At 35.6% G+C, this 15,801-nt stretch overlaps 1 protein-coding gene across 3 annotated transcripts in view; it reads left to right on the forward strand.

The window, feature by feature from the left end:
- The window catches only part of SESTD1 (SEC14 and spectrin domain containing 1), a 135,602-nt gene that overhangs the window by 91,871 nt on the left and 27,930 nt on the right, over positions 1-15,801 (forward strand). For all 3 annotated transcript variants that reach the window (XR_009055111.1, XR_009055112.1, XM_057745719.1), the window contains exons 9-10: positions 1,795-2,006; positions 14,648-14,770. Coding sequence is in view for 1 of the 3 variants with exons in the window: in XM_057745719.1 (XP_057601702.1) it covers positions 1,795-2,006; positions 14,648-14,770 (335 nt within the window). In the remaining 2 variants the exon portion in view is untranslated. The remainder of the gene's footprint in view (positions 1-1,794; positions 2,007-14,647; positions 14,771-15,801) is intronic.

A 15,801-nucleotide genomic window follows, 5' to 3' on the forward strand; every position in this document is an offset into this window, starting at 1 on the left:
CATTAAAGATGACAGTCGTCAAAGTAGGAAAAAATATATATTCTGATCTTAATGACTTTTATGGATATATATATAAAGAAAATATGTGTGTGTATAGAAAGACTTTGCATAAGTCTTTAAAACAGGTGTCCTTCCAATTATAAAGTGTAATAAAGAGTAAAGAAATAAATTCTGAATATCTTCATTGTATCGATTCAGTTTTCTCGAGTTTTTTCAGTATGATTTAGATCTTGCTTCCTGAAAGACCAAAAAAAATTGTAATCTGTCAATTACTGCATGTTTAGAAGGTACAATAGACTGTCAGTAAAAATATTGCTGTAGATTACAAACTTAATCTCATGTTTATTTAACATTTTAAAAGCTGCTTAAGCCATTGAATTAAGAAACTTGTTACTTTTTTCTTTTTAGAGTTATCTTTATATGTCACTAAGTCCTTTTTAATATGCTGTTGACTCTTAAACTAAGGATAGGAAGAGTATAAAATGGAGACTTTAAAACAGTCTTGGATATTTTTCAGAAACTGGAAATACCTCCAAATCATAATAAAAGTTGTTTCTATTATTTAAAGCCATTTAAATTTAGGACATTTTCTTGATAAAAGATGAAGAGAAGAGAACTTAAATATCTGCATATTTTAGGTCCCTTACAATAATTGGCATAGTATTATCCTGGGAAAACAATTTGCAGTTTATTCACTTTTAAAATTATTAATATTATACTTATAGCTTTAGATGTTGCACATTCTATAATTTTAATTTCTTGTGCATGAGTGATTTTCTCTGTAAATTTGCTATAATCAGATAACACTGGATGCAATTCTTAGACTAGCATGGCCCCTCATGATTCACAGGTAATATATTGTAGATATTCATATAAATAAAGATTATTTAAATATTATTTTGTACCAGTAGTAAAGACTTTCTCCCTTTAATCATACATTTGTTACACACCACTGTTTCTTTTGGGTGCTAGAAAATACATGTGCCATATATACTGTATACTTATTATATTGTATGGCATATGTAGTATATATGTATTTATGACACAGATCTTCCTCCACTTACAATGTGATTACATTCTGATAAACCCATCATAAGTTGAAAATAACATGTTGAAATGTATTTAATACACCTAAAGTACCGAACATCATAGCCTAGTCTAGCCTACTTTAAACGTGCTCAGAACACTTAACATTAGCCTACAGTTGGGCAAAATCATCTAAAACAAAGCCTGTTTTACAATTCAGTGTTTAATATCTCATGTAATTTATTGAATAATGTACTGAAGGTGAAAAACAGAACGGTTGTATGAGTACAGAATGGTTGTCAGTATATCAGCTGTTTACCCCCATGACTGTGTGGCTGACTGGGAGCTGCAGCTCACTGCTGCGGCCCAGCATCACGACAGAGCATGATGTGCTGCATGTTGCTAGCCCAGAAAAAGAAAAAGTTCAAAATTTGAAGTACGGGTTCAACTGAATGCACCATTGTAAAGTTGAAAAATTGTAAGTTAAACCATCGTTAAGTTGGGGACCGTCTGTATATGATACAACTATGATATATGACATAGTATGTAAATAAACTATAGTATATATCCATATGTATATATATACATGCAGTTTTCCTATTTATTTCTATATAAATTGAAAAGTTGCATTTCAGTATTTAAGACCTGGTAGGTAAATGTATAGGCAAATAATGTTCTAAAAATAAGGGACCAGAATTGAGAAGATAAGAGAAGTAAGAACCATATTTCTTTATGGATATTAATTATAAGTATCTCTCATTTGTAAAGGGCATGAATTGTTATCCGAATTACAGCAGCGTCGATTTAATGGCTCAGATGGAGGGGTCTCATGGTCTCCTATGGATGATGAACTGCTTGCACAGCCACAGGTTATGAAATTATTAGATTCACTGCGAGAGCAATATACCCGCTACCAGGAAGTTTGTAGGCAACGTAGTAAGCGTACACAGTTAGAAGAGATTCAGCAGAAGGTGATGCAGGTAGGTGTCTGGTTTGAATATATTAAACTCCTTTTTAAATCTAAATTTTTTTTTGTAATTTTTATTCTGTACCTGGTTTTATGCTGTCTTATTTACATTATGTAGAGAACTTTAGTAATGTCAAACCAGACTCTGAAACTATTTTTACAATTAGTGTTTGCATTTAAATTGTATTATTTCTACAGTGATGACATTGAGCATTCAGCTCAGTCTATCAGAATGAATTTCAAAAATAACTAGTTGTTGGAAACAGCACTTGTGGTCTCTGTATTCTTATAATAAATAACATTTTATTGTTGACCTTAGATTTATTTTAAATTTCTAATAACTTATGTTTTTTGTTGTTGTTGCTAATTTGGGCATTTTTTTTAAGCTCTTTATTGGAATATAATTGCTTTACACTCTTGTACCAGCTTATGAGGTACACAGAAGTGGATCAGCTGTATTTATACACATATCCCCATGTCCCCTCCCTCCCATGACCCACCCCACCCTCTCCATCCTGGCTTTCTAAGGCATCACCCATCATCAAGTTGATCTCCGTTTGTTATACAGCAACTTCCCACTAGCTATCTATTTTACAGTTGGTAGTGTATATATGTCTATGCTACTCTCTCACTTCGTCCCAGCTTCCTGTCGCCCTCCGCCCCCTCAATCCCATGTCCTCTAGTCCATTCTCTGCATCTGCATCCTTATTCTTGACCTGTCACTGGCTTCATCAGTACTATTTTTTTTTTTTTTTTAGGTTCTGTATATATGAGTTAGCATATGATATTTGTTTTTCTCTTTCTGGCTTACTTCATTCTGTATAGACAGATTCTAGGTCTATCCACCTCATTACATATAGCTCCATTTCATTCCTTTTTATAGCTGAGTAATATTCCATTGTATATATATGCCACATCTTTATCCATTCATTTGCTGATGGGCATTTAGGTTGCTTCCATGTCCTGGCTATTGTAAGTAGTGCTGCAGTGAACATTATGGTACATGATTCTTTTTGGATTATGGTTTTCTCTGGGTATATGCCCAGTAGTGGGATTGCTGGATCATATGGTAGTTCTATTTGTAGTTTTTTAAGGAACCTCCAAACTGTTTTCCATAGTGGCTTTACCAACTTACATTCCCACCAGCAGTGCAGGAGAGCTCCCTTTTCTCCACACCCTCTCCAACATTTGTTGTTTCCAGACTTTGTGATGATGGTCATTCTGACTGGTGTGAGGTGATACCTCATTGTGGCTTTGACTTGCATTTCTCTAATGATGAGTGATGTTGAGCATCTTTTCATGTATTTGTTGGCCATCTGTGTGTCTTCTTTGGAGAAATGTCTATTTAGGTCTTCCACCCATTTGTGGATTGGGTTATTTGCTTTTTTGGTATGAAGCTGCATGAGCTGCTTGTATATTTTGGAGATTAATCCTTTGTCCGTTGCTTCATTGGCAAGTACCTTCTCCAATTCTGAGGGTTGCCTTCTTGTCTTGTTTATAGTTTATTTCGCTGTGCAAAAGCTTTTCAGTTTCATTAGGTCCCATTTGTTTATTCTTGATTTTATTACCATGATTCTAGGAGGTGGGTCAGAAAGGATCTTGCTTTGATGTATGTCATAGAGTGTTGTGTCTATGTTTTCCTCTAGGAGTTTTATAGTGTCTGGCCTTCCATTTAGGTCTTTAATCCATTTTGAGTTTATTTTTGTATATGGTGTTAGGAAGTGTTCTAATTTCATTCTTTTACATGTAGCTGTCCAGTTTTCCCAGCACCATGTATTGAAGAGGCTGTCTTTTTTGCATTGTATATTCGTGCCTCCTTTGTCAAAGATAAGCTGCCCATGTGTGCTTGGGTTTACCTCTGAGTTCTCTATTCTGTTCCATTGATCTTCCTTTCTCTTTTTGTACCAGTACCATACTGTCTTGATCGCTGTGGCCTTGTAGTATAGTATGAAGTCGGGACGCCTAATTCCACCAACTCCATCTTTCTTTCTCAAGATTGCTTTGGTTATTCAGGGTCTTTTGCATTTCCATACAAATCGTAAGATTTCTTGTTCTAGTTCTGTGAAAAATGCCATTGGTAATTGGATTGGGATTGCATTGAATCTGTAAATTGCTTTGGGTAGTGCAGTCATTTTCACCATGTTGATTCTTCCAATCCAAGAACATGGTATGTCCCTCCATCTGTTTGTATCGTCTTTAATTTCTTTCATCAGTGTCTTATAGTTTTGTGCATACAGGTCTTTTGCCTCCTTAGGCAGGTTTATTCCTAGGTATTTTATTCTTTTTGTTGCAATGGTAAATGGGAGAGTTTCCATAATTTCTCTTTCTGCTTTTTCGTTGTTAGCGTATAGGAATGCAAGAGATTTCTGCGCCTTAATTTTGTATCCTGCTACTTTACTAAATTCATTGATTAGTGCTAGCAGTTTTCTGGTAGAGTGTTTAAGGTTTTCTATGTATAATATCATGCCGTCTGCAAAGAGTGACAGTTTTACTTCTTCTTTTCCTAATTTGGGCATTATGAATAGTTTTTCTGTCCTAGCAAAATGGTAACATGTAATATAAGTAATTATAATATTGTTTCATTATTTTATGATACTAATAGAAAACTTTAAGTATATTTAATTGTTATGAATTTTTTTAGTTCCTTTGAAAATTGATTTTTGTATGTAGGCTAAAAATACTAAAAATCACTACTAAGGAAGACATTTCTGTATTTACACTACATTCTGGATTTTCTTCTGCTGAAATATTAAGAAGTAAATCTTAAATATTTCACTGTAAAAATCCAGATTAGAAGTGTCCCAATGTTTTTAATCTAGATTCATTCATTAGATAAGTATTTGTTAAGTGCTTATTATATAGAAGCCATTGTGCTTTTTCTATGGGATGTAAAGGTAAACTTGTGTTTTGCTACATTAAGCTTAAGAGGGGAGAAAGTGTTAGGTGTCAGAAGGGAATGACTGAAGTGCTGTGGGCATTCATAGGAGGGATTATTCCACTGGTTGCAGGTGATCTAGGAAGACGTAGTGGAAAGAGGTAGTGCTTGAGCTTGTCCTCAAGAATGTGTAAGATTTCACCAGCCACCTCCTTTAGGTTTTAAAGGAGAATTGGCATTCTGTGGAGGAGAAAGAATAGCGTGAATAAACAATAACAGCATGAAATCCCAAGTTCTATTGAAGAAAAAGGCAGCAGTAGGCACCAGGGAAAGTGTTTGGCCTTTGAGTCATGGAACACAGTCAGTTAGCATGATCTGAATCCCAATTCCTCCACTTATTTGCTGTGTGATCATGGTCACATTATTGACCCACCTGAGCGTCAGTTTGACTTCCTTCTTTTTTTTTTCCCTTCCCCTCTTTGCTTCTCTTCTTTCCTTCTTTCATTATGTAAAACAGGGGTAACAAGACTTCTTTTGAAAGGTTTGTTGAAAGAACCCAGCACTTAGCTAATGCTGGCTATTTTATTTATTTCCATTAAACTAGATTCTAGCCTCGAATTCTAGTTCAGCTGTTGGAAAACTTGTTCTGTAAAGGGCCAAATAGTAAATATTTAGGCTTTTTGGACCATACAGTTTTTCTTGCAGCCATGGCTATTTAACTGCCAATGTGATGCATAGCCATTATGTAAACAAATGTGTTTGGCTGTGTTCCAATAAAACTTTATTTATAAAAACAAGTGGTAGGCTAGAATTTGCCTGCAGGCTGTAGTTTGCTGACCCCTGACTAGAGCATCCAGGGTGTCATGGGGAAGAAGACTTGAAAGGAAGGAAGGAGTTGAATTCCTCTTGAATTCCAGGCAAAAGGATTTAGGCTTTATCTCATGATAACTACATACAAACTGAAGATTTCTGAGCATATGTTAATTACATATAACTTTTTCTGTGTAGTATATTCATAAATTAAAGATTACTTGTATTAAACTCAGATAAACTTTAGCTAAGTAGCTTGAGAGTATCTTTGAAAACCCTAAAGATGGAATGGCATAGTGGTATACAAGTGCCCTGGTAACCTGGGTCCACCCTCTTTTACCACTTTCAAGTTGTTTGATCTTGGGAAGGAAGTGTACTTCTCAATGCCTGAGGAAAACAATAACAATAATAATAGTACCTACTTAATAGGGCTGTTACAAAGATTAAGAAGATAATTTTAATGTTTAATGCTTGGCATTTATGAGTTTTTATTAATAATATCTATCATTTGCTCACTCGTTAAAGAAATGAGTATCTGCAGTAGTATGACATTGTGCTCAGTGGGATATAATGAGTAAAAACAGACGCGCTTCAGTACGTGGTTACGTAATTACGCAGAGTTGTAAAATTGCAACACGGCAAGTCCCAAGAAGAGTGGAGGGAAGAATGGTGAGAAAGAAGATGACATCAGAGTTGAAGTATTTTTCTGGCTTGTAAGACTTAATGGATGGTGGTGGTGTCTAATTAGGGGACACTGGACAGGGTTTGGGTTTACGTGCAGATGGAAAAGGTGTGGAAAATCATTAGTTTGGTTTCAGACAAGTTGAATTTCAGAAGACTTTGAGACATCTGTCAACTACAAATTGACACCTGCCATCTACAAGGATGAACTCAGACTGCTGCTGCAGCTGCTGACCTTCAACAGCCCCCGAAGGGAGTTCAGGGTGGAGACCAGGAATGAGGCACTCTGTGCTTTGGAAAATGGGTGGAACAGGTCTTCAGATAGTTAGATGTTTTCAGGAGCTGATTTTATGATCCCAACCCTTGCATCTCCTCATATCTAGAAAAGCACCAAATCTACATGGTTACGTCTGCTCCTCGTGACTAGTAGAAACCCCCTACAAAAATATGTGTTTGATTGCATGTGCTCCTCCTTCACCGAGATGACATGTATACAAATCTTCCCCTCTGCCTCTTCAGAGCAGTTTCTCAGAGCTATCTGGGATGCTGTCTCCTGGGTGCAGTCCTCATTTTGCCCCAAGTAAAACTTAACTCCTAACTCTCACATGCATTTTTTTTAAGTCGACACATCTAAGAGAAGATATATAAGGGTAGTCCCAAACAGGTCCAAAAATGAGAAGTCTGGGCTAGTGACATGCTTATTTGTCATCTGTGTATGAGTAGTAATTAAAGCAGTGATGTGGGTGAGAATTGCCTAAGGGAAGAGCTGAGAGTAGATGAGAAGAGGGATTTTTAACTGAGAGTAGATGAGAAGCGGGATTTTTAAGCGAGCTTTGAGACGCTCCAGCATTTAACGACAAGATAGAGGCATGTTCTCCTGAAGAGAAGGCAGTGAAGGATTGGCCAGAGATGAAAAAAAGTGTGAAGAGCTCTATGTCATGGAGGCCACAAGAAGAAAGCATGTTAGGGAAGGAGTTGGGAACCCTGTTGAATGCTGCTGAAAGACTGAATTAGAGGAAGACTTAACACGTTCAGTAAGAATCTACAAGGTCAAGGTCATTGGTGATCCCAGGGCATGGAATGGCAGGGCCAGTAGCACATTGGAGTGAATTCAGGAATGAGAGTGAGGTCTCTGAAGGAAAGATGAGAAATAGAGCAATGCCTGGAAGTGGGGGTGTATTAATTTGCTAGGTCTACTGTAACAAAGTACTACAGACTAGGGGACTTAACAGCAGAAGTTTATTTTCTCATTTTTCTGGAGGCTAAAAGCCCAAGATCAGGGAGTTAGCAGGGTTGATGCCATCTGAGGACAGTGAGGGAAGGATCTGTTCCAGGGCTCTCTCCTTGGCTTGTTGATGTCACCTTCTCCCTACATTTTCACATCATCTTCCCTCTATACCTGTGGCCAAATTTCCTCTCCTTTTAAGGACACCAGTTATATTAGATTAGGGCCCACTTTAATAACCTCATTTTAATTTAACTGCCTCTTTAAAGACCCTGTCTTCAAATAAATATGGTTGTATCCTGAAGTACTGGGGGTTAGGACTTCAACATGTGGGCGGGGGTGGGGGGCACAATTCAGCCCGCAACTGGGATCAAGTATAGTTTTTCTGGTTTGTTTTTGTAATATGGAAAACTGAGAGGCTTAAATTCTAGCCAGGGCAAGTATCTGTTTGGAGAGAGGAGTTGAATATGCAAGAGATAATAAATAATACTGTTAAGTTCCTAACGAGGTGGCAGTGAATGGACTCCAAAGCAGAATTGAAGGGATTAACTTTAGAATGGAAGAGGGAGAACAACTCCATTGTAACAGGAGGGAGATGGGTAGGATGAATCCAGAGTTCCCTCCGTGTATAAGTCAGGCGTCAAGAAGATGAAGGAGTTCCTGAGTGATTAGGGTTTTTTGTTGTTATTGTTTTGTTTGTTTTTGGTAAAGCAAGAGACAAAGGTAATCTGCTTCGTGGTAGAGATTTAGAGGCAGGGTGAAGGTGGGGAGGGCAGTGGTTAAAGAAGATTAGAGGTTTAAATGGAGTGGAAATGATTCAAAATTTTCATTTTGGGGATTGGAAGAGTGAAATTACCACAGAAGTATAGATGTATTTTTAGATAGTGCTGGTTTTGAATTTGTGGTGGAAACTTTCTGGCCTGTTATGTAACCCTATCAATTCATGGCTGGCTGTTGATGTGCAGACACCAGAGAGCACGGGTGATAGGATTCCCCCAGCATTTGTGCTCTGCTGTGTGGGATCAGGGGCAGAGGAGTTAATGTATTGACACACACTTTTGAAATGATGGACCAGCTCAACTGGATAAAGAATAAAGAAACTAGAGAAAGGAGATAATAGTGATACTTATAATGATGGTGATGATGGTAATGAGATTAGTGTTAAAAACAAATAAACCTCATTACAATTCAGTTTTCTGTATGAGCGTTACATGTGAATTGATTAGAACATTAGTATTCATCGTGTGCTGGTTTCTACACTCTGTTTTTCACAGGTCACATTTTAGGGAAAAATTATTTCTCTTGCCAAAATGATTACTTAAATTTAGCTATTTAGTAGCATATATTGATCATGTCAGCACACACAGAGTATTATAAAGTGCCATCTTCAGTCTTGCAAATTTGGGGAAAATGAAATTTTTTGTTGCTTATGTAAAGATAATCATAAAGTTGCCTATCTCTGCTTGTGTAAAGTAATAAAAGTTGAAATTTTCCAAATCTCTTTTTTTTTTACTGACATCACTGAAAACAACTTAATGAAATAGAAACCAATAGCTCTAATAGATAAACTATATGATAAGTAATAACCATTGTTAGTTATCGGTCATTTATTCCCCACAGTTCAGATCGGTAGCATTAGACTTCATGTGGAATGCAGAAGTTCTCCATGTTGCTGCTGTTACATTTAAAAATCAGATTTCACATACTTATGGATAGGAGATGATGCCACTTCACTGAAATAAGCTGTTGTTATTCTCAGTATTTATTGTGGCAGTGATTTCTGCCAGCATTGCAAATGTTATTTCTAGAATCATCCATGTGATTTTCTTGCTTTGTGGAAAGGAACCATAAATGCAAAATAGGATAAGTATTTAGTATCCTGTAAGTATACTGAGTTGCATAAGTATACAGCTGGAGGCTGTGATCCCAGTTCTCTATGTTCTTTCTTCTGGTGAGATGCTTGACATTTGCTTGATATGCCCTTCTACCGGGTTTGACCTCACATACTTCTAGATACTCTCTCATGCAGTCTTTAGAAATCAGGCTGGCCAGGAAAAAATGATGGATAGTCACATGAATTTTTGGCCTCTGCAAATATTTGTCATGGTGGATTTGAAGAGCACATCTCCAAGATTATGCTTTGCATATAAATGTAATCATTTGAGAGGTCACAGTCGTATATATTGTGCATGAAACTGTTTTTGCAGTAAGTTAATATTCAGACTGACTGAGCAAGATGTCCTGATTGAAATTAAGTTTTATAACCCAGTTTGGCAAACTACCATCATTAATGCATTTATTAAAAGACTTGTTTGCTGGGACATCAACCTCAATTTGCATCATTTTTGTTAGAAATAGTCATATATTTATAGTGTCTACATTACTGATGTTGCATTCTAAGGGAAATTACTTTCAGCATACATTCAAACTATATGTACACTTGGCTATGTGACTTGTGTGTGTGTGTGCGCGCCAAGGAGATGTCTTTGCTTTATTTAAAATTTATTTTTAAATTTATGGCTCTTTGAAAGTTTCCTGCTAATGAATTGTTTTTCCCCAGTTACCATGATTTATATTAACCTGCTTCTTTTGTTTCTACAGTTTAAATGTTTTCTAGAGTTTCAAAGTTTAAATGTTTAAATAATGTTGTCTTAGGTTTTTAAAAATAATATGTAACACATTATTAATTAGTTAAAATTTGAGTTACTTTCATTTCACCCTTATTTTTAGAATTTAGACATTTTTAGTGAAATAATTTATAGTGTTTAAAATACCTAAATGCCATTATATATCTGTTTCTGTATTCATATTCATAATACATAGTAATAAATGAGAAGCATTTGAGTCCCCCAAAGGGAATGGAAACTCATTTCCTGAGCTTCCTTAAAACTTACTCTTTTTTTTTTAGTTCCATTTTTTAAAATCATAGAATAAAACAGTTCGGGGATTTCGTTAAGAAACACATGGATTTTACTGTAAAATGCAGATGTAAGACAAACTTTATAAAGAGTAAATAAACAGAAGGAGCTAGGCTTTTTCCTTCAGAAAAAAGTAAGGAAAGCAAAGAGGGTAACAGCTATTAGTATCATCTACTGTGCTTAAGTGTCTTACATATAATGACTGTATAATCCTGACAACAGCCCTGTACAGTGTAGGTGGCATTAACACCATTTTAAAGGTGACAGACCAAGGTCTTTCAGCTTGTAGGAGCAGAGCCAGAATTCAAAGTCATGCCTAGTGTTTTCTCCAGACCGAACGGCTCATCTGTCTCTTTTTTTGTGAGAGACTCATACTTTGCACAGGCTAGTAGAGACAAAGAGAATGCTAGTACTCTGCCCCTGCCAAGATAGCTCACACAGGAGAGTGAAGCAGGAAAAGTGGAGATATTGAGGAACAAAGCATTGTGTTCTAAAGAGCACCTGGCAGTAGGGGTTTGCAGATGAATTTAGGACTCCAAAAACAGAATTTAGCAAAGAAGATCATAGCAGTTAGGTTATTCCAGTGAGTCAGAAGTAATAGACTTTTTTTGTTTTTGAGTTTTTGCTTCTCTGATGTTAAAACCTTGTAAAGAGAAGGTGGAAGCTAAGAATCTATTAATATTTAAGATAATAGGACATAAATGGGCACACACAGAGATAAATCCCAAAAGATCATATACTGTTAGTAAGCAGATGTTTTCAGTATATTCATTCTCACTAATGTTTAGCAATACACCTGAAGAGATTTCTGTTTTAAACTTGGTGGAAGTATTTTAGAAGCAGTAGTCAGCTATGTAGGGGGCAAAACCAAAAACAGAAAGCCTGGTTGGGAGGCTACCACAAGGATCTAGGTAAGGCCTGAGGCAGGCTTAGAGCAGGTTTATTTTGAAAGTCAAAACGACAGGATTCCAGGGGTATCAGATATGCAGGGTATAAGAGAAAAAAAGAAGAGCCAAGAATGACTCTTAGGGTTTTTGTCTTGAGAATATTGCTCTGAATTATAACTTTAAAATGCATAATTTATAATAATGCTTTTTAAAGTATTCTCATTATGTAGGCAGTTTCAGAATTAAAAAGAAATAACAAGGATAATCACAAGAATGTAATCTTTATTTGAATTTATTTGACAACTAGAAATCAACAATGTAAGTTCAAACAAATCAAAAGCATCTAAACCCTTGGAAACAAAAAAATAACTCATTTAAAAAAAATGGGTCAAAGGAAAAATAAACAGTTCAATAGAAAACTTAAAACCAAAATCATCAAAATATATAGTGTGAGATGAGTTGAAAAATGAAAAGGAGGTCATGAAGAGAGAAGAAGAGGCTCAAAAGATTTCATGCAGCAGGACAACCCTTGTCAAAGCATGACTAGTGAGAGAACATGGTGCCCTTGGGGAGTACTAAGTATTCAACGTGAGCTTGGTTAAAGAAGGTAATGGGGAAAGATAGGCAGGGCCCCATCATCCATGGCGTCGTGTGCATGCCATCTAGACGCATTTCATCCTAAAGGTAATGCAGAACCAGTATAGGATTTCACACTGGGAGACATATTTAAACAAAGATGAGTATTGGGTCCTCATGAAAAGATTTTTATTTAGTATGTAGTTCTGTTTTTTCACTCTGGTTATAAAGAAAACAAAAAGCCTTGCTCTTTTTTTTACCAATCTATGCGAGAAGATATAAAGTTCAAAAGTAGATAACGTCTACTTTGTTTTCCTGGGAACTTTCCCCTAACTTTACTCAAACTTAGTAGCATTCACATAGGAACTTACCAACATTCTTATGGTCTAACCAATTTTTTTTCTTAGTGACTGTCTCTCACCCACGTTTGTAATAAATATAAATGATTGTCAATTAAATGTAATCATTGCTGCATTATTTTGGTTGACCACCCATCTCATCTCTTCCATTAAGATTGAGATAGACTGAGGGCAAGAACCCCATTTCCAGAGTTTTTTGGTAGTAACAAAATATGTTTGTCATCAGAAAGAGATACTGTTTCTCCCAGAGCCCCCCATGTGGGTGTTTCTCAATCAGTTGCACTGAGAATATCAGAAAATAAAAACTGAAAAAAATAAAAGCAATAGTCAGTTTATATACCTTGCAAAGTTTATTCTCAGTTAAAACTTTCATGACTTGGATGTTTCAAATAGAGACAAGTGTTTTAGAGAGTAATTTTATAATGTATACTATTAGCCATTAATGTTACATGGTAATTGGACCCAAGATCTCTGTTGAAAATGTTTTCTAGGAAAACAATAGAGAATTAGAGAAAAATTCTATTGCATAACTGCTGTATGTATATGTTCATATATATATATTCACCTTAAAATTACTTAGATGTTCAACAGTAGAAAATTGGAGTTGTGAAAGCAGGTATGATAGTTATTTGAGGTAGGACATTGCTTACTTAACTCTTAGTGGGGTTGGTTGGTTGATTGGACAGATGGGAGGGAGCAAGGAAGGGAGGCAGGCAAGGAGGTTGGCCTTCTTAAAAAATGAGTTTTGAGCCATTGAAAATTATAATAACTATAGCCACATGGAAGTGGAAAACAGGATAGAAATGACTTGTCTCTATGAGAATTGGCTGCAGCACTTAAATCTGGAGTAACATGAAAATGTAATGCATGTGAAAAATTAATGGAAGGAAATATACATGATTTTTCCCTATGATGTGATACTTCTATATAATAGAATTACATGAACTCTTAGATTTTAAGATAAATACATTTTAACCTGTTAATAACTATGGAATGCACTATGGGTCTGTGATAAGGTAAGCATGTCTATCCACTGAATCTATAATATTATGTTGCAGAGACATCCTCATTCATTTCTTGGGAGCTGTCCTAAATTTAGATTTAGGGCATAACCATATATCTGTTGTTGAATTCCTGATTATAATTTAGCTTGATAAATAACAATTCAGCTTGGTAAAGCTGGATAATTTTTTTTCTGTTAGAATTAATTCACTGTGTCTATGTAGTTTTAGAAGTATGTACGTTTGTGGATAAACAAAACCCCTTCTTCTGTGTGAGAATTTGATCTTTGCTTATCTAGCTCTGTTCTCTTGAAAACCTGATAAAAATGAGATGTCAGCTGTGTTACTAGGCAGCATTGCTTGTAGTAAAAAAATATTCTGTGTCTGGACTGGGAGAACTGTTAACGCTTGATGGAAGGCATAACTTTGGGCATCTCTGAACTCAGTGACTTTTATAACGGACGTGACACCTGTGTGGTGTGAGGTTTTGATGACAGAGTGTCTCCCATATCTATTCCATAATGATCTCATCTCCTGAGCTGCTGGACGGCTTCAGGGACTTGGCAGAAGAGAAACACCCAATGCTGCTACTCTGGCAAACTGTAGTCCCCTCCCTACATCCTTTTGAGTAGACTTGGTGCCAGTGGGGCTTCAGGTGGTCTTGCAGGTCTGATCCTAAGAAGGTGGTTTGGCTGATCCTAAGAAGACCCCTAGAGGGTATTGCAGTAGTATAATTCTACAGTTTTTAATTTTCATTTCAAAGTGAGAAAAATAGTATTTTAACTTTATATCAGTTAATTTATTCTGTTCTGTCGGTACTTTGGGAAGAACTTTAGAGTATGAGTCAGGACATGAGGCTTTTAGTCCTGGTTTTTTTAAAATAATGAATTATGTTACCTTGAACAAGTCACTTAATCTCTCTGAAACTCAATTTTCTTAAGTATTAAATAAATGTGACCGATGTCATTTTTGTATGTCCCTTCCAATTCTAAATCCTGTAGTTCTCTGATTTTCTTATTATCATAAGTTAATTTTTAATCCTCTCTTACAGGAGCATTCTAGATTTCTTTTAGCCTGGCAGATGATCAGATAGCTGAAAGTCTGATGTGTGCTATAGTGTACATTTTATCAAATTTAGGTTTTGTAAAAGTTGTCACATTATAGCTATATAGTTCCAAAAGAAACATTTACTGCCTATACAATAGAATTTAAAGAATTTAAATTAAAATACTTGAAGAACTTTGGAAGGGGAAAACCAATTAAAATGAAAGTTTGAAAAGTTTTTGACTATTTTAAAATTTCATCTCAACTTCCATTCATAGGTTGTGAACTGGCTTGAAGGGCCTGGATCAGAACAGCTGAGAGCCCAGTGGGGGATTGGAGACTCCATTCGGGCTTCCCAAGCCCTACAGCAGAAGCATGAAGAGATTGAGAGCCAGCACAGTGTGAGAGACTTTTTCCTCTGCAAGTTACAGCGCTATTATTAATGTGCATAATTAACATCATGGTACTAAGTGATAAGTTGCTATACATCTTGGTTTAGGGGCATAAAGTACAGTATGTTTAATGGCTATTAAGTACATTTTGACCACTTAGTAAATATTCGTTAGAAGTTTGGTTTTAGCTTTGTCTCCAATATAGCTTAATTATATATTTTTGTAAAAACAAAATTCATGTGAAATTTTAAAAACTACTGTAACAGGAGAAAGAATGATAGTACAAAAATAGTACCTTCATCTGTAGTCCTGAATTTAAAAAGTATAACCTCAGCAACAGGAGTTATAAGTTAAATGCAAATTATTCAATTTTTTTTTCCAGCATAAAAGGAAAAACCGTTATGTTGGAACCTGTGAAGTGCATAAAATATATAGATTTTTCAATTATGGAATTTCATTAAGTCTCTTACAAGTACTAACTAGGAAAATTGGAAAGACAGTATACATACACTTGGCCCCTCCGTATCCACAGGTTCCACACACACATCCGAGGATTCAGCCAACCAAAGGTCAAAAATATTCAGAAAAAAAAATTCCATGAAGTTCTAAAAAGCAAAACTTGAATTGCACTGTTTTAACCAATAGGTGGCACTGCTTTGTCACCTTGAGAATAGGTTGTTTGCTGCAGGATGCGTATATAGCTTGTGATTTTTAAGATGTTCTAATATTTTATTAAAAGTTTCCTTTTGTCTTTGTAAATAAAAGCCAACACTTTAAAATCTGTATTGGAATTGTTCAGGTCTTATGAAACTGTAATGACAAATTTCTAGTATATTGATTGCTTAATGTGGGTAGAATTTGGAGAGTTAAAGCATTCTGTCAAGTATTAAATTTTAAATTCTTTATAAAAGCATAATTGAGAAATAAAGCTAAAAATAAACCCAAATTGACTAGGCTATTCAATATCAATATTAAGATATAGAAAATGAAAATCCTGCTAATATATTGTTCTTTGTCAAGGAATGTGAATAAGAAGTTTA

The sequence above is a fragment of the Hippopotamus amphibius genome, chromosome 8 (assembly GCF_030028045.1).
Source record: "Hippopotamus amphibius kiboko isolate mHipAmp2 chromosome 8, mHipAmp2.hap2, whole genome shotgun sequence".
NCBI classification, from domain to species: domain Eukaryota; kingdom Metazoa; phylum Chordata; class Mammalia; order Artiodactyla; family Hippopotamidae; genus Hippopotamus; species Hippopotamus amphibius.